Below are 20,591 nucleotides of genomic sequence, written 5' to 3' on the forward strand. Positions count from 1 at the left end.
CTCTCTCTCTCTCCAGCGGAGGCTGCACAGTGGCGGCTTATGGCTTCTTCCTTCAGTCTGGCCTTCAACCTCAGATGGTTCTCAAAACTGGGCAGGATGATGAGGTCTTCCACGTGGTGAGTCCCCAAATATTTGTCCAACTCCTGAATGATCAAAGCATCTACGGTACCATCCTAACATAATTAGATGGAAGTTGGAAGTTTTTCTTAAAAGACCCATTTGTTTGAGACCTAGAAACCTATAGTTACATAATAATTTTCTGGTCAATACATTTACTGCCGTGTTTCTCAACTTACATTCCTTTGAGAAAAGTACTTTTAAAAATCTGTTATTGTGCAGTTTGTGATAATACATTCATCTTAGAGTCAGAGTTCATCGCGGAGAAGCTATAAACTGAAATTATGAAGGACTTGTTAAAAAAACTCTGTCTTTGAATGTGATTAAGCTGTTAATGCCAGATGTTTTTACATCAACTTTGATTAAGGTTTTTTTGCTGACATCAATAGCTTTGATATGAAAACAAATATGAGACTCTACTACGTTTTACTGCAGAAAATGCATAGAGAGAACATGCAATGCACAGAAAGACTCATGACCTTCAGGACGGTACCTTTGGATGAAGTTTTTGATAGTTTATCTTTAGTTGAGGTGGTGGACGAGATGGTGAAAAGCATCGCAGCACATTTCTATTCTTGAATGGAAATATATTGGCCTTTTTATTCACTGCCCGAGTTATTCTGATGAGAGGGACAGATCTGCTGTGTTTCCTGTGTCTGGAAACTTAGTGAGGCTAAAGTGGAGATCCAACTCATAAAGCAGACAGTGCAGTGCGTCATGTGATCATGGGAGCACAGAATCTACAAGGCACAAAAGTCAGTCATTTGAGAAAATTGTGTTAAAAGCCAAAAATGACATATTTCACCAGAAGCATGACACAAACTCTGGGTGAATTAGACTATAAGCCAGAGATGTCGAACTAATTTTATTTCAGGGACCAATTATAGATAAGTTTGACCTGAAGTGGGCCGCAGAGGTTGGGAATCGAACAATTTCCACATTAGTGCTACTTTGCATTTCCATGCATAAATGTATGGAGGTAGATTTGTGTCTTTATTATTCAATTGCAAAAAAACTTTTCAATAAAAAATTAAAAATGAATTATTATTAATTAAAAAAGTGTTTTTTTATTAGTATTTTATTATGTTTTCAAAAAAGTTAAACAAAACAAAAAATGTTCAAATGCAATAAAAATATTTGAGACCCGAATAATTGCATTTGAACATTTGGGCTATATTATGGGTAGTACATTTGTGTCTTTATTATTCAATCAAAATTAAAACATTTCAATCAAAGAAAAAAAATCAATTAAAAAAAATATTTTCAATGAAAGAAGATTGAAGTGATTTTGTTTTTTTTTATTGAGTAATAAATACACAAATCTAACTCTATATGAAATGAAATAAAAGTATGTAGTATATAAGACACCCACAGTATTTAAGCAATAAGTGACAGCTAGGGACTATATATATATATTTTTTTTGGAAAACATTTGGATAAATTAGGTTTCTTTCTACAATTTGAGAGTAAAAATGACTTCCATTGTGCTCTACAAGCATGGGAAAACTGAACCCCTGCAAATATTGTAGAATTTCATTGCATTTGTGACAAATTCGATGAAACTGCACTTGAATAATTGTAAAGTTCTACTTCCAAATAAATCTGATGAAGTGTTACATTTTTGGATATGATACAGTGATTTAAAATTACGCCCAATTTTTGCTTAAACTCAATAAATAATTCCCATGAAAGGTTTCTCTTTTTTTAATATTGCCAAAATTTCCAAATCCCGTGGAAATTTACCAGATATTTTAGGCTCCTTTGTAACCCTACTGAGAGATCCACAACTACATTATTTGGTCATTTACTCAATGATTCTTTTTTTCTCAGTCATTTTTACTTTCCCCTGTGGGCCGATTTGGATGCTTTAAAGGTCCAGATTTGGCCCCCAGGCCTTGAGTTTGACAAATGTGCTCTAAGCAGTTGGTTAGCAGCTCTTCATCACTTCAAGACCCTTTTTTGTCACAGTTTGGGAAAATCTTTACTCCTTTTTCTCCTTAAGTGACAGGTTTCCAGTTGAGCCAAAACAAACAGCAGCTCTTTACACATAAAAGAGGTGTGCTGTTGTCCGCGTGTGTGTTTGTGTGTGTGTGTGTTTGCCTTCGGGCGGCAGTTTGAGGACAAGCAGTGCTTTGTGGTGATGTTATCTGTCAACCTGAGGCACACGCTGCAGCAGGTTTAGTCAGGAGAGAAGCATTTAGCAAATACTTAGTTAATACTCCCATAGAATAATAATTTAACTCAAATCAGTTTGAGTTAGTGACAGAAATAAGTCTCTAATCTGACGTCTCACACGCACACACACACACACACACACACACACACACACACACACACACAAACACACAAACAGAGAGAGAGAGAGGTGTAAAGAGTACTGATATATCTACTCAAGTAGAAGTACTGTAACTTGATTCAAATTGTACTCAAGTACAAGTACAAGTAAGTACTACATAAAATACTCACGTACAAGTAAAAAGTAGCTCAATTAGATAGTACTCAAAGTAAAAGTTACTAGTTACTTTTACCCCCATGTTTATTTTTGGTAATACATTTTTTAAATGAAATAACACCAATGAAATTAATTCAAAATCAAAAAAAATTCTCAGTATAGCTAAAATTATGGACTCTAAAACAGATGTTATTTATTATGACCACTTTTTTTTCAGGAAATTTACTTTGATATCCTGACATCAAAGCAATCAGCAGACGCCTCTGAAGAAGACAGGCAGTAGACAGTCGAAACATAAACAGTCAAAAAAAAAATTTACTCAGTAACGGTTGAGTGTAGAAATGTAGAAAAAAAAATACTTTACTTCTTTTAATACGTACTTAGGTACAAGTAAAAATACTGAGTTAGAAATGCACAAAACAGCAACTCAATTACAGTAACGTAATCCGCTACTTTCACCTCTGCACGCACACACACACACACACATAAACAACACAAGCACTGCCGGCAGCGTCTCATTTTCCAGCTTCTCCCGCCCCGATCGTTGACCTGCGATCAGGTCAGAGGCTGATGGCTCCCCAGGGAGCTCCGGCTTCGTTCCACCAGATCAGTGAGAGCACATGCAGCTCCAGGGCTCCCAAATCCATGTTGTAATTCAGAAACTGCTGGTAAGAACATGTCTGTTCCATCACTCTTGAGCTGTGGCTCTTGAGCAGTTGTTATCACTGCATCTTTGACCAATTAGACTGTGTCTGAAAGAAGGCAGTGAACAAGATGCTTTGAATACAGGACATTTTTGTCCTCCTTATTCCCCGGGGCTTCACTTTACAGTGTGAAAAAGTGCACGTGGTGGCAGTTATAAAATAACATAACATAATTATTTGTAATATAGGATCTAGACCAGGGGTATCAAACTCATTTTAGTTAAGTGGCCAAATATGGACCTGTTTGATCTCAAGTGGGCCACAGATTATAGGCTGGAAAACAAGAAGTGTCAACAATAATATACACCTCCACCTTTAAATGATAAGTTAAGTCTGTGAGGCACCAATAATATCCAAGCAATAAGTGAAAGATCTGAGTCCCTGCAGGAGCTTCACTCAAATTTACATAATATTGTGATTAATTTGTATTTAATTCGGGGAAATATTGGGGAATACTTGGAGTGAAATTGCAAGATTTTTGGAAATATGGAGAGTTCTTTCAATAATTAGCTTTTAAAAAGACTTCCATCATATGTATTTGGAGTGGCTGAGATATCTACAACTGAATTTGTTGATTCTTTGTGTCATTTTTACTTTTTTCGTGCTGGCCAAATGGGATGCCCTAAAGCAGTGTTTCTCAAATAGGGGTACGTATATCCCTAAGGCGTACACAATGGCATTACAGTGTGTACTTGAAAGAGAGGAAAATTAACAAATAAAATGTCCCACCCCAGGCATGATAGGACTGGAAATGATTTTAAAAAAAAAACGATAGAAAATAAATCTATTCAGGAGCCACTAAATCAGTCAAGAGTGTTGAGTGTTGTACCTGTAGTTTAGTTTAGAGGTTCTCAACTGGTGAATCTGGAATTAAAAAGTGGATTGCAGACTTTATTTCAGTTAGTTCTGAAATGACAGATTTTCTTACATATATAATTGTCACTCATTTGGTTTCTTTAGAAAGTTTTTTAGGCTTTTAACCATTGATGGAAGCACATTTTTCTTAGTTTCTGGATGGAAACACTATGAAAATATGAATTTTCTCAGAAAAAAACGTAATGACAAAACTTCACTCAACAGCTATTTATCATAAAATATGATTTATATCAAACTGATCCTTTTTTTGTGTAACTTCTTGATGAAATTGAAAGTTTTCCATCACAGCTTTTTTTTAGGGGTGATGATGCGCCTCAAAGCCAAATGAGTGGAGAACCACTGTTCACTCTTCAAGTGTATATAGTTTATTGCATCAGCTGTCTCCTAAATCAGCCCGAAATTATGACAAATTGCAAAACAATTGGCTGTTTCTCCTTTCCTTTGGCAGTTTATAGAAGCAACATGTAGAGTATAAAGCCTGTTCTGTTACCTATATTTTACATTGTTGAGCATTATACTTGTCTCAATGTGAGAACGCTGTTACAGCCTTTGGGTTTCAACCAGTGCAGCCAGGGTTCATGACACTTTTAGCTTGAATTATGTGTTTTGATAGTGATCAGCTAGGAACCTAAAGACAGCATGTGGAGACCAATCCCTACTTGGATGCTTAATTGTTCACAAGAATAAGAAATGAAGGAAGAGGGGTAAAAAAAAAGAAGAAAAAAGCCAACAAATGTTAGGTTTGTCTGCAGAGCTGGAAGTAGCATGAAGAGAGGAGCAATGTGCCTAATGGTTTAGGAAAGGATCGCATGAAGGAGGGCTCCAGCTGTCGCCTGTGAAATTCCTTCCAGTAAACGGGATGGGGTAGGTATGAGCCTGGGAAGAGACGCTATAAGTGTCTTATTGTCTGAACCCCTCAGTATAGAGCCAACGGTCTTTCACAGACGGACATCCCAGAGGTTTTCCAACGGCAGCAAAGGAAAAAAAGGGAAATTGTGGGGGTAATGTGAGCCGCCATGCCACTCCTCAGGAGCTGCTCTCGTAAACCTTTAGATGATTGTCTAGATACCAACGCAGTCGACAAAATCAGTTCTCCCCCAGTATGAATTATTTCAACGTTCACACTTAAGGTAAATTGCAGGGAAAAGAAAGCCAGGAATGTGTTGGAAAAGTCAGCCACAGAGGTTCTCAGCTGGAGCCCAAGCATAGAAAAACAGCTTGTGTTGAATTGATATCTGCTCTCAGATCTACAGTAAACCCACTGAGTCTCAGCTTTCCCACAAACATCAAGGAATTTATTTCTTTACTTTTACGATCTGCAGTGGAAAGCTAGCATGTCCAATGTCATATAGGCTGTAGATGCAGAAGAAAAAAACGCTCAGAGGAGTAATCTGTGCAGTGCTGTGCTAACAGAGGGAGGGTTCTTTATGCCTCGCTCGGGCAAAGTTGGCTTTAAACCGAAGACTCCACCGTGGCCAGACACCTGTCGCCCCAAATTCATAATTTGGCTTGTTTCGTGTCCTGCTACCCCCCTTCTGTCTCACTCCAGTGGACTAAATCCTTCCAGCTGACACCTGAGCGCCTTTCCCATGCCCCCCACCCACAGCTGGAAGGGGCCAGGCTGCAAGAGGGCAATGCAAGTGTGATGAGGAACATTTTACCTTCTGTCAACGGTCAAAGTGCTTCAAAGCATCAAAAGAGTGTGAAGTTGTTGATGGGCCAAAAGACAAGATTATATGTGCAGAGGTGTGTAATTTATCAGTGTAAAACAAGACAGGGGGTGTAGAAAAGGCTTTGGTAGAGAATAGAAAACAGGTACAGGTTCTGGTATGTGGGTTACTTTGCAGTCTTTGAGTTATGTTCCTCTATTTGTCCACACTGATTAAATCCTGCTGCCATCCACTCTATAGGGCAGAATGCAATGCAGACTTATACAGTCTCTGACAAATCTATGTGGGTGCATTATCTTTATTGTAGGGATAAAAATACATCACAGAGTCTATATAGAACACTTGAATATAAGATTAACCTGAATACAATGTCATTCCTGCACCCGGTGACACATTCAGGGATTAATGGGATGGATCTCCACTGAATAGATCATTTCCCTGGGTTTTTAACAGGATAACTGCTAATAATAACCATATGTATAGCCAAAAACAGAGATTAGGAAGTGTGATGTACATACAGAGATAATGGGGCAGCAGACAGCAGCAGTAACTCCCAAACAAAATGTAATTTAATAAACAAAGGATAAATATGAATTTATATCAGAACAAATCAAAGACTGGCCAAAATACAGCTGCGGACAGGACTGGGTTAGGATGACCTGCAGACAATGACTGAGCAATTGTTCAGTTTCCTAGTGCACTTTAAATCATGCAGCGAAGGCAAAACGGGGACACATGGGTGTCCATGCTTTCTCCGAGTTTGGCTCTGAGTTTATGTGTAAAATGTGTCACTTATTGTGCTGTCTTTTAAAATCATGATGTTCAACATTGAGGTATGCTGTTTGTCTTTTCTAAATGTAGGAGTTTTGCGCTGCACTCTTTTGTATGAAAAGTACAAATACAGACAGAGAGAGACAGGGGAGAGGGGAGGGATCTTCTCATTTAGCCAGCATGCACACTCACCAGACTGGGAGTGCAAAAACATATACAGGAAACCGAACCCAGAGACTACAGATGCCAATTACTAGGAACTTTACCATAAGTAGCTCACATAAAGGTCAAGACAATCCTTAACCCCCAATTTCCACCAATTCCGAAACTGCATAGACACAGAATAAAATATCCGGATTATTTTCAAAATAAAATACTCTGTGTTTGTGGCGGATCATAATTCCATCCATTGACAGAGGTTACCCCTGGCAGAGGAAATCACTGACCTTCCGGGGCACTTTTCAGACTATCCGAAAACCGAGCACATATTCAGACTCAGGGGAATAAAACCTGTTCACTGATACTATATTTTTGACAAAATGAACACTTTTTTTTGGTCCGAAAATTGTGCGTTTTGGCTCTTGTGGGCGCAATTCGGACTCAACCCGAAAACCAAGCACATATTCGGATATGGGGGGGACCAGACCTTAACGTTAATACCATGTTTGGCCCAATCCGAGCACTTGTCCATACGAGCATCGTATTTCACAGACAAATATTGCATTTATCCATGGTTGAATCACATACATATAACGCGTGATTACACGTGAATTAGCGAGATCTGATTATTTGCAGCAAAACCGGAAGTGGTGGGGATCGCCGAACAGCAGATTGGGCTGCAGTTACGCAGAGTAGCAGTTACGGATCCAGTGGAAATCCATGGTTAGCCTAAGTGTACTCAGACCTGCCTCCAACACATACCTCATCTCATATTCATGTCTTGATGCTGTCCTCTGTCTAAATCTGTAAAACTCCACCTCTTCACCAGACCAACGTGAACCTTTCGATGCCGCCATTGCAATTGTAGTGAATGGATGGTCGCATGGTGCATGCATTTGTGACCAAGTGTATTGTGCTCCAGCCCACCTCTTCCAGCGCAGCCATGCCAGCCAAGCATGTTGTCCTCAACCACGGCACATTTTCACTCACACTAGCCAAACAATCCAGACATAAGGAGAGGGATTGTTGAGTGTGACAGAAGAAAATCCAATCCCCATCAGGGCTTCAACACATTATTCCAAAATGATTTGCAGCATCACTACCCAAACACAACTGAAGAAGTCATAGCGAGGCACACCAAGTCTGACAAAAGTCCAGAGAATCTATGTCAAAGCAGCAAAACCGAAACATGAATCCCTGTAGAGAAATCATGTGAAATGATCAAATCAATTTAAAATTAAAACCACAGATCCTCAGGTTAATATCTTAACAACCCTAACTCTAGCTGAAAAGCTACTTGACTCAAGTTTCTTTGAGTGATTAACAAATTCAAAGATCTAACACACATTACTAAGTATTAAGCATAAACCTCCAGCTGAAAGGATGTCAGCTTTGGAAACCAGTGTGCCAAATTTAGCAGTAGATTAGACATTAACCAGAATGAGTTGAACATAAACGCAATGCCTATTGACTGGAGGAGGTTTAACTTTAGACAATGATCGACCGTGTTCTCCTTTTGGTTAAGTGAGTTTTGTGCGAGTACTTCAGCTTCCTCCAACAAAACAAAAACAGGCATGTTAAATGACTGTAATCTCTCAATTTAATGAGCGAGTGAATGGTTGTTTGGTGTCATGTACAGGGTGTACCCCACCTTACACCCAATGGCCCTCATCTATCAACCGTTCGTATGTTCAGATCTGTGCGTACAAGGTGCTTTCGACCATGTTCAGGCAAGCTTCGGTATTAATAATTTCTGACGCGATCATACGTTACGATCAGATCTCGCGTCAGGTGTGACCTCGTGTATGCAAATGAGAAAAAGCTGTTCTGGAAAATAAGTATTGGAGGAGCCTTTGCTATTTAGCAGACTTTGGATAAATTAATTAGAAACGCCAGTCTTAGGACTCGTAGCAGATACTGTTCAATAGAAATCAATGTCAATAAGTTCGATTGGCAGCATGAATCACTGTAGATGTCTGATACTTGGCCTTTTCTCAGGCTTTTACACTAATGATCCTATGAGGACGCCAGAGGTTTCTCACATCGCTGCTTCTCTCATCACTCTGTAAACCTCTCGCGCTGCCCACGGATTGTATTTACAGCTGCTCCCGACCTACAGGCTGTTACCTTGTGGAGCGAACAATGAAAACTGACAGAAGTTTCCACTAATTCTGAGGATATTTTCCCGTTCTTTGCCCTGGGTGATGATGAAGAAGCTGTAGGAGCAGGTGGGGGTTACTCAACAGCCCCTTCATGCTCCCAGTGGTATGCAGAGGAGGAGGGAGGTTAATGGGATTGCTGTTGTTGGGTGACCTCGTGCCACCCCCGCACACGCACCAGAACACACACATTCACTTGCTTTTGTACATGCCTGTTTTGATCATCATGTTGTCATATATAGAGTGTGGTTTTGATTATGTGTACAGCTGGTTGCATTTGCTTAGTGTGTGCAGATGCACGCAGCGTCTCCAGATTGCTACATCTTAGTTTGACAAGTGCATCAAGACGTTTCAGCCACACATTGACAGAGTTGCTTCAGTGTTTATTAAGTGTTTTTGGAGAAGAACCAAGCCTGAAGAATGTAGCATTCAAAGCTGGAACAGGATTTAGCTTCTCAACTTTAAAATATATATAATAGGTTTATTTTTTATTTATTGGAGAAAATGTCATTCATATCTTTAAATTCTGCCGGTATTTGAAGACTTTATGGAGCAATGTGGAGCAGTTAGTTCTCGAAACTTTGCATATAAAGCTTGGACAAACACCAAAAGGCCTTAGTAAGAGAGAGACCGACATGCTGAAGGTTTTCAGCCGCAGATAAAAGAGCGATAACTAAACACTGGCCCCAAATTGAATAAGATGACTTTTAAAGGGCCCATGTTACGCTAAATCAACTTTTCTACGGGGAGGAGCAAGTCAGTGTCCCATCTATAGACACGCCCACTCATGAATATGCATAAGTAGGACGCAAATCAGCTCGTTTGTGTAGAGTTGCTCAGAAAGTGACTTTTCAGAGACTAAAACAGGTGAGTTTGGGTAAATAAACCTTAAATGCTATGTTTTTGGGGTTCTTAGAACAAATGGAGATGGGTGAAAAATAGCATGACATGGGACCTTTAAACTTCTATTTAAAGCATGGGGGAATGACTTTGAAAGGAGAAATGAGAGGAATGTTCTAAAAAAAAAAAGAGAGCTTTCCATAAACATAATGACTAAGGAACTACTGAACAATTGTTGTATTCAATGAAGGTTAATGTGTCATTACACACAATGTTTAGTGCCCCATTGTCTCCTGTTGAAAGCATCAGTATAGATGACTAATGGTTACACAAACTTATCCATCCCTTTTTTGTCACTTTACTATTACAGAAAAATCTACTAAAAAGTACGAATTGTATTTGACCATTTCTTTCTTGTTTTAAAGAGGGAAATCTAATCCATCATGATCCCTTTTTCAAATGAAAGGATGGAGGAAGTAAAATTTTCTTCCACCCTTTTCTTGCCTCCTTATCTGCACTCGTGACATGCTGGGAAAACCGCATGCTCTCTTTATAACTTTTTCAATGAAGAGTCACAGCTTTATATTTGGTCTGATTTCTAACAATAATTACGGTTTTCTCTTTATTTTGATATACTCTAATGTTTCTGTCCACATGTTGCACCCTGCACTTAAGGTCAGCTCTGCACATTCAAAGCATAGAAGACACCACATGGAAGCCCGTGCAGATGTTGCATTGAGTCAAATTAAAGGATTCTGTGCAGAGTGTGCTATACAAACACTGAAAATATATTATTCAGCTTCTCCGCTGGTATCCTGCTAACATGGAGACTCTTAAGCTGCGTTTCCATTACCGTTGAAAATGCGCAAAATCTAAATAACCCAATAAAAACTGGTAAAGGAAACACATGAATTCCAAAAAAAAAAAAAAAAACACTCAAATATCGCTAAAAAGTTTTTACGCTTTCATGAGAAGGAATTTCAGATGTTTCGATATTGAAATGTGTCGCAAAATGGAAACACTTTTTCCGCAAATACACGTCACAGAATGTGAGGTACCTGGTCACATGACCACTTCTCTCCGAGAAAACATGGCCCGGTATGTGTAAACAGAAGAGTAGATCGGGACATTTCTTAGCATTATACTTAAAGATTATTACTGCCACATTAGACGTGAAACAACAAAGGAATACAGGGTGTTATAAGGAGGTTTGGAGCGTCCGTCTTCCTGCAGCGAAGTCTCGCGGGATGAAATTTCACGGGAGTTACAAGGCTCCTGCTCAAAACAGCCTTTAATGGAAACACGTTCAAAGCGCAATTTTACTTTGTCGACATTTTGAAATATCGCTTTTATTTTGCGAAAAATCTGAAATGGAAATCCAGCTTCTCACAATTTGTTTGTGAGTGCATGTTGTATTTCCCGTTATGACAGTTACACAGACTCAGATATGACCTTGGATTTAGAGTAAATTATTTCACCCAATAAAATAACTCTTCACTTCATCTTCAGCTCCTGGAGTTTTCACCTCGTGTTTCCAGCTTTCCAAGCTGCCTGTCCTCTTTCTTAGGAGAGTTGGAAAGTCTGACACCAACGTGGGATGAAACTCTGCATCCTTAATGTATTGCACAGAAAAGGAGCTGCAAAGCTCAGAATCATTGCATTGTTGTTTTTATATTATGTGGCTGAGAGAAGATTTCAAATGGTTGGAGTCAGTTTACGTGCTTGTCCTTGTGTGTAGACATATTATTCGTCTTGACTGTAAAATGCATCATCATCACACTATTGCTTATTTTTGGTTGTAGGCTTGGTTTGATTGATACAAACTTTCTTTGTAACTTAGAGCTGCGTGTACGGGGAAAACCGGACCTCCATCCAGTGTACCACACCTTCCCTGGCCAAACTGTCGCTGCAGCCACCAGTGGTCACCAAAGTGGCGTTTATCCTAGACGGTTATGCAACAGAGCAGTCGGACCTGATCTACGTGGAGGACCCTCTTTTCCAGGATCCCAAACTCACCTCCAAGGACAACAAGAGTGTCCTGAAGCTGAAAGTGAGTAACCTGTGCTTTGACCTATCCAACCATGTTTGACTTTGATAATTCGTTGTTAATATGAAAATGTATTGGGTCCAACATGGTAGAAAAAAATATCATTTATGGCCAGGAGATTTAAAGAAAGTAGTAATTGTTCTATATTCCTTGTTTATTTACGAATATGGGTAAAGATACAGTTTTTAAGGTATTACGTTAAAATATCACTGGAAAATGTCTGTGTCTAAACAGCAATGTTTTATCCAAACTAAATATTATTACAGATATTTTTTTGTTTAAACATGTTAAGCATATTAAGGTTAATCATGCTAGCTTTCAACATTGCGGATTGCACAATTACATTTTAAAAAGGATTACATAACGGTGCGCTATGGTCAGCTGCAGGGTGGATGTACACTGATGTTCCACCCTGTATCCAGTACATCACCAGGTGGGGGGGGCAGTGGCTGCATTGGGACGTGTCCCTGCAGCTGACTCTAAGACCTTGTCCACACATAGTCGGGTATCTGCTAAAACAAATATATTTTTTTATTTTGCCTTTGAGTGTGACAGTTTTAAGTTTCCAAACGTCACGGGGACTGTGCTGGCTGCATTGGTGTGGGGTAGCGGTGCCCGGTTGGAGGTGCTTGGGTACACGTGCTTGTATCACAGATATCAGAATATTTGGCCTAAGGGTTGTCCATGTGATATCTGTTTGAAAGACCAAACTCCTTTCCAGCAGTGATCTTATCCTGCTTCCTGATATCGTCTATTGTCCTCATTATAACCCTGGGTCGTGCCTGAGAAATTCCATAGACGTCCCCTAAGGTTCAATTTGGTTAGGTTTAAAACCTGTAATAATTTGGAAAATCTCTAGTAGTGCTTAAACAAACACCAACATATAGTTCCAGCAAGATTCATTTTACCTTCTTTTTGAAGAGTACCGTAGGTTAAGTTGAGGTTTTGTTTATTCAGACAAGGTTTTTCGGGAAAAAAAATTATCTCGACATATTTGACTGTCAACTGCCAGTCTTCTTCAGAGGAGTTCTGCTGATCGCCTTTGATGATTCTTTTTGTCTTCTTTTTGAACCGTATGTTAAGTTGAGCTTTGGTTTATTTACACAAGGTTTTTCAGGAAATCTTTACCTCCTGACATGTTTCGACTGTCAAATGCCAGTCTGTCAGAGGACTTCTGCTGATTGCCTTTGATATTTCCTTTGAAGTTTACAATAACATAGACAGCAAGAGGTCAAAAACTGGTCAATTCAACCAGATTCAGTTCTTTACTGACTCTACTCTGCAAACAAACATGACACGTGTTGTCTGAGTTGGATGGACCATGGGTTTGGAGCCAGATTTGAGTTCATGTCACTGCACCTTACCTCCGTTTACTCCACTCGTTCTCACATAAATCCATTCATGAAGCGAGAAGGAAACAATAGAGAAAGAAAAACAGGACGTGGACTTTGTTTCCCATCATTTACACCCTCTATTCCTTTGCCGCTATTGTATCTCTACTAGCGCACTCTTTGTTGGATTACATTGTTCTGCTGCCGAGGTCAAAACTCTTGACATATTAATGCTGTCTTTAAAACAAGCCACCAAAGCCTCTAGAGCCTCTCGTAGGAACAATGAATTACTTCCTCTTTTTTCTTTGTTTTTGTTTGAATTTTCACTCTAATAGTCTTAGTTTCAAATATAGACACTCTTTTTACCAAAACGTAACAGGACTGTTGTTCAGACAGTTGTGTGGACGCAGACACAAGCCAGGAAGTCTTTTTGGTACCGGTTTTAATGATCAAACCCACATCACCTACATATACACCAGAATGGAAAAAAACAAAAAACAGGAACAAGTCAGCATGACAGAAATGGTGAAAAAGGACAACAACCTGAGAAAATAGTGATTTTTGATTTTTTTTTTTTTTATGCAAAATATGCTAGTTGAAGTTAAAATGAAAGCCCTTTCTGCTTCATATAACCGTATCAAAGATTTGAAAATGGCAAACTTTGTCTTTGAAAACGGCATCTGAGTTGGGGGTGTGGAATTCAGAGAGCTGATTACAATACAGGCTTTCTTTGTTATTTGCTTTTGTTACACGCTATCAGCTTATGCTGCGTTCACACCGGACAGGGCGCAAAATGTTCGCGGGGCCAGATTACATACAAAGTCACTGAGAAGGCGCGGTAAGAGGCAAAATCTTCTGAAAGGGTGTGACAGATCCTCTTCATCAGAGGTGCTACGTCTACCCATACCCACATTCATGGCGGTGCTACTGTAGATTTTGGCCATTGTTTGACTTTCCCGTTTAAAAGCTTGAGGAAAATGTTTTTGCGTTGTTTGCAAAAATAGTGGTTTAATTAAAGATTTACTATCTTATGAGCAAAGTTAAAAAAAACATTTTTCCACTATTTTCCTTGTTTTCTTAGGCTGCTGCTTGACGGTCCCCGGCAGCTGTGCTTAACCTCATGCGAGTGCTCCTATAGCTGTCCTTTTCGCCCAAGTTTTCCCCAGACGTGACCCTGGCCTCACTACTAAATCCCTTAGCTACGCCACCTCTTATGCCCTCCCTTTAGCCTTCCCTTCAGTCCAGACAGTATTTACCCAAGGGGTGGGAGGTGGGGTGGGGGGGGCAGCTGTGGGTACCAGGCCCTCTGAAAACTCAAGGCTCATTTAGGAGCATCTGATAAGTCCCAGCCCCAACATGGCTGAAAATAACGGCCAAATAAAGAAATATTTACCTCTCTCTGACAGCGCTGCATTAGTAAAGTGGCACATGAAGGAACCCGGCTGTTGGCTTTGGCCAGGGGCCAGGGGCCGTGAGGCTTTTATCGCTGCCAATGGCTCTATGGGAGAATGAAGAGAGACTCACAACCAATGATCTGTGTGACAACTAGGGTGGTTCTTGATCTTTCCATTCAGTTTCATGCTCTATAAGAGGGAACGACGGGATTGGATAATCTTGATAACAGATAATAACAGAGGTGGCAAAAGTGCTAGTCTTCAGTACTCAAGTAAAGTATAGATACGTGAATAAAAATTGAGTCTGGTAAAAGTAAAAGTATTGAAGTTGCTCCTTTACTTGAGTAAAAGTACAAAGTACATGCTATTAAATGTACTTAAGTAAAAAAGTAAAACAAATGTCCCTTCAATAATAAAAGAGGTTTTTAAACCAACAAATTCCATATCTTTTTATTAACTTGTAGAATATTGGTACATGGAAACAAGTTCAATCTGTTACCTTTAAACACCTGGAGAGGTTAGCACTCATGATAAATACAATTTGTAAATAAAATGTGTCAAGGAAAAAAGAAATGAAAATGCTCTATAAAACTTAGATAAGATTTAGGAACTCATAGAAAACCGGTTCATGGAAATAAATTAAATCTGTTACCCTTTATAAACACCTGGATAATTTAGCACTCATTACAGATACAGTTTAGGAAATAAAATGTGTCAAAAAAAAAAAAAATGTGCAAAAGCTCAATTAAACCCCAAGCAGCTTTGAGTTCAACATTTTTAAAACCTTGAAAATTTTAACCATAAAACTTAGGGACCTGCCTAGTAGAAAGTACAGGTATTTGTTTAAAAAAGTAAACCGTAAAAGTAAAAGTTGCTAAAAATAAATAAATACTCAAGTAAAGTACAGATACCACAAAAACTACTTAAGTATAGTAACAAAGTACAGTATTTTTTACTACTACTTACTTGTCACCTCTTCTGTTGTGGATGCACAAAGAGTTTTGTGCGTGTGCGTGTGTGTGTGCGTGTGTGTGTGTGTGTGTGTGTGTGTGTGTGTGTGTGTGTGTGTGTGTGTGTGTGCGTTTGCGCGCGTGTATAGGAACAGGTGCGAGCCTCCACTCTGTGTCAAATTGGAAAATCCCAGGCTGTCACGCTAGGAATGTGATAGTTCTCTTTATTGCTTTCTGCTGCTTTAAAACAAGTGTGTTTATGTACATGTGTGTTTTAAAGAAAAAAGGCAGAGTGGAAAAGAGAAAAACAAACTAAAGAGCTTTTGTCTTACTTTGTGCCACTTGTTCAGCGTTCAGTTAAACATGATGTTGCTATTTTATACAGGAACGTTTACATAACTTTCTAAAAAAGAAAAAAAAGGGAAAAATACAACCACATGAAAATGCTACAAAACTACTGGTACTCATGATTAGCTAACTAACGTGCGGTCGTTAGCTGCTAACCCATTGTTGGCTTACAGTGTTTTATGGGAAGTCACTCAACTCCTGATACGATTCGATTCACGATTCTGGGTTCACGATACCATTCTCTCACGATTTATTTTACAAAATGGGACTGTAGACAACTGATGACTGAAAAATATTCCTTTGTTTTTTTCAGGAAAAAACTAGAAAATACTGTATTATTTTCCTTTTATTTTTTATTGTCAAAAGAATCCCTTGATAAACTATTCAAAACAATGCAATTTTACTAAAAATAAATCTTGAATGAAATAAATAAAGGAATAATACAAATGAAGAAGAAGCCCATTAATTTAAATTATGGTTCTATAGTAAACAATGCAAAACTGCATAATAGTTCTTTTTCTTTTTAAAAGTGCAACTGAAAATGTATTTTGTGCCTTAACAATTGGACTTTTAAAAAGAAAACAGTCATTTCACTGTATTTACATCAGATATTTGTATGGACCAGCAGAGGGCGCTGGTATTCCAGTGGTCGGTTGGCATTCATATATTCATGCAGTGAAGAAGAGATGCTATGCGCTAGCAGACAGAGCTAATAGAAAAACGTGACTTTTACAGATATTCACGTAATATTACAGATATTCTTTCGGTGCTAAAGGGGTAAGGAATCATTTATGAACATGTTTAAGAGTAGAAGGCGGTCAGAAAGAAAGTAGTAGCAGATTCCACCCTCTGCCTACACTTCTGGACAAGAGAAGGATAAATAGATAGTACCCTCTGCTGTTTAAAAAAAGTACTGCGATTCAATTTTCAGAGTATTGCTATGAACCGTGATACCTATGAATCGATTTTTAACTGCCTTACGATTATTGGTTACATCCCTAGTGTTTTACATACAGTATGTAAAGGTGAAAGTAACAAATTACAAGTACTCATGTTACTGTAATTGTGCTGCTTTAATGGGTACTGGTACTTTTTTGAGTATATTTCTAAATCTAAATTTCACCCGTTACTGAGTAAATTATAATTTTTTTGTTATAAAATTATAAACGGACATTGTGAAACTACAAAAATTAAATATCCAGACAACAATCAAATGCATCACATCATAGCCGAAAATTCAAATTAAATGTTACGTGCTGCTCAAAAACAGCATTGTGCATTAGATTTTTAATTGAATTCATTGGTGTTATTTTACATAAAATAAGAATTGTACATTTTGACAAACCTTTTTATTTTATACAGATGCCTTTGTGGAAAATAAATTAACTCTGCTATTTTAAGTTTATACATAAGATGTTTACGATATGCAAGGGAACTGTGGCAAGATTTATTACCAAAGAAATGAAAATAACTAGTAACTTTTACTTTAAGTACTACTTAATTGAGTTACTCTTTACTTGTACTTGAGTATAATTTCAATCAAGTAACAGTACTTCTACTTGAGTAGATATATCAGTACTCTTTATACCTCTGGACATATGTAAAGATGAGTTCAGAGTTTGGTGAAATAATAACAATGAGTTGTTAAAGTTTTATCAAACGACACGGCAAAAAACGAATTATATAAATTTATCCAATTTGATATACATTATCTTCATAATTCATAAAAGGGGCAATTTTTGATCAAAAGTTTGATTTTTCCCTGTAGAACTTTGTACTTTTAGGCAAGTACAAACAACAAGGTACATTATATCTAAGGCCATTGTGCTTATCACACCAGAAAATATTACGAATGTAAATGTAATATTACGTTACATATTACCTTTTAAAAAATATGTATAATAATTCACATTAAATCCGCCAAGACAGGATTCAAAGAATGATCAATGTTACCTTTTTCTGTTTTTCCTACATATCAGAACTCCTTCCTAAAGTTACAGCGACCTGTGCTCGGGTCAGGTCATTGCTGTGACTTTCAGTTCCCAAAAATACCGAGGCGGCTATTTTTGAGCAGACAGAATAAACAGAGAGCGAGTCAGAGATGTAAACAGAGCCGATGACGCTCTGCTATTTTCTCACAGCTTCCTGTAACATACTGTATGTGCACGCTCACTTTTGTTTACGTGGACACCAGCAGCTGTGTGTGTATTCCCAGTCCCATCTCAGAGCGGGATGTTATTCACACGAGCTGCAACTATTTCACACATTTAAGATCATCACCTGATGAGCAGCACATGTATTAACTCAGACAACTGATGTGTTTTGGATTTATTTTGAAATTTTTCTTTTAGTGCAGGGCTAAATTACTGGTTCCTAAACTTTTTTGTCTTGTGTACTGCCCTTATCAAGTAACAGTAAATTTATCTTATTGTACAGAAATTGATTCCACGTTTCCTCTGCAACCAGCCTACGTTGATTTTAGAATGCAACTTAAGGATCACAGGTTCAAATCCCACCCTGTTCTTCACCCAGGAGTTCAGTAGGGATAGTAAGGCACTCAAATTGTTGATAAGATAGATACAGTTGTAGCCCAGCTATAATACATGTTGAACTGCCCTGGTTTGTATGTATATATGACAATACAGAAGAAATCCTAATCTTTTACTTGACGCAAAATAAACTACATGTTTAGGTTAAGGTCTGAACTATTATTTTGGAATTAAACGCAATAGTTTAAAATAAAAGTATGAATTCTGTGTAAAAGTGGATCCCCTCTTGTGTGCAGGGAGACCGGATGGACCGGGAGGCCATGAAGTGTCAGGTTCTGACTGTGTCCAACCACAGCTGTGAGAGTCTGACCCTGGTGGAAAACACTCTGGAGTGCATCGTCCCAAATGAACTGCAAGCTGCTGCTGCTTCATCCAAGGAGCTGCAGGTGGAGGTGAGAGCCAGCTCTGCTACTTAATGTATGCAGAGGTGGAAGTAACAGAAGTACTCACGTTACTGCAAATGAGTTGCTTTTATGAACACTTGAACTTTTTTGAGTATATTTCTAAATCAGTAATTTTACTTGTACTTAAGTACGTTTTAAAAGAAGTAAAGCAACTTGTTACATTTCTACACACGACCGTAACTGAGTAAATTATTATTTTTTTGGTTTAAAATTATCAACGGACATTGTGAAATTCAAAAAAATGAAATGACCAGACAACAATCAAATGCATCACATCATCGCCGACCAATCAGATTAAACATAATGCACCAAAACAGCATTGAATGGAGGTTATTTTCTCAGTTTTAGAGTTCATAAATGTAGTTATACTTAGAGCCTGAAATTTATATTTTTATTTTTAATTGAAATCATTGGTGTTGTTTTATTTTTAAAAAGAATTATACATTTTGACAATTTTTTTTATTAAGTTTCAACTGTGCAAAATTTGGTCTCTTCCTTTTTAAGTTTCTACATGAGATGTTTACTGTATGCAAGGGAATTGTGGCAAGATTTAATACCAAAAATAAACATGGGGGGGTGAAAGTAACTAGTACTATTTAATTGTCCTACTTTTTACTTTTACTTGAGTATTTTATGTATGACTTACTTGTACTTGAGTACAATTTCAATCAAGTAACAGTACTTCTACTTGAGTAGGATATATCAGTACTCTTTACACCTCTGAATGTATGTCTGATGTCTGTAAACCAATGGCTTCTCCTTTGCTGCATATGCAAATGTTCTTGTATTCTTTGCACACCTGCATCACCAACGCTCAGTCAATAAGGACATTTTCATCAAGTGCACCTTTTGTTTGAAGAAACACTCGTTTTACCAGAGACACGCCCCAAACACACATCCTCCTGACAGCACTCAATACCAGTGTTGTTCTAGCTTTGAAGAAGGTGCGGGGGTTAAAGCATGAGCAGAAGACTTCTTAGGAGAAGTTAGAAACCACAAATTAGTGTTTGTTGAGGCTCCAAACTCTCCCCGTTTGTACACTTCAGCAGCCAAATTAGCCTGAGTGCGACTTATCCAATCATGCATAAAAGCAACAAGGCAGAGTATGTACTGTAAGTGTCAGGGTAACTAAAAGGTGGAGTAACTAAGCACTGTACTGCTTTAGTAGTACTGTAAACATGTGCTGTGGTTAAAGGTAACTCAAAGGGGGAGGTTAGCACTGCAGCATTAGTTCCTCTAATTTACAGGAGGATGTTCATCCTGTCTAGGAATCAAGGAAAGCCCCTGCTATGCATGTCTGTCATATTATGTGAATAGAGATAAATGGGCCACATTTGCATAATTAATGTTCTTTAAATACTTGTTTCAATAGTTTGAAACTGAAACAGGCCTCGCTTCTTTTATTATAACAAACAGAAATATATCTTAACTGATAGTCCAACTGCAGTACATTACCCATAATTCTTTGGAGTACTGGTTTGGTTTTATCAGCCAATAATGTTGGATCATGATTGATTGATAAGGCTGTATTAAAGTATGTGGATATAGCAGAAAATGTCCTTTGGGCTCTCAGAGCAAACACAGTTTGGAAATACGAGAGCGTGAACTGACCATCAGATTTGGGTGGAGGGGGGTTTGCAGGGCAGGGTCAACCAATATCCCTCAGCTCTCTGTTCATCCCCTCTCTCCAGACTGGCCCAGACAGTGTGTCACACGCACACTTAGATGTAACAGCAGTAGGAACCTCATTTCCACCAAACCTAATAATGGCAAAAGCAATATCACTGATGTGATCTGCCTTTAGACCTTGGCAACAGACG

The 20,591-nt window shown here is 38.4% G+C and overlaps 1 protein-coding gene across 2 annotated transcripts in view; it reads left to right on the forward strand.

The window, feature by feature from the left end:
* The window catches only part of met (MET proto-oncogene, receptor tyrosine kinase), an 88,006-nt gene that overhangs the window by 52,565 nt on the left and 14,850 nt on the right, over positions 1-20,591 (forward strand). For both annotated transcript variants that reach the window (XM_028450833.1, XM_028450834.1), the window contains exons 10-12: positions 17-116; positions 11,589-11,798; positions 18,604-18,759. In XM_028450833.1, the coding sequence (XP_028306634.1) occupies positions 17-116; positions 11,589-11,798; positions 18,604-18,759 (466 nt within the window). The remainder of the gene's footprint in view (positions 1-16; positions 117-11,588; positions 11,799-18,603; positions 18,760-20,591) is intronic.

Source organism: Gouania willdenowi, chromosome 6, assembly GCF_900634775.1.
Source record: "Gouania willdenowi chromosome 6, fGouWil2.1, whole genome shotgun sequence".
NCBI lineage: Eukaryota > Metazoa > Chordata > Actinopteri > Blenniiformes > Gobiesocidae > Gouania > Gouania willdenowi.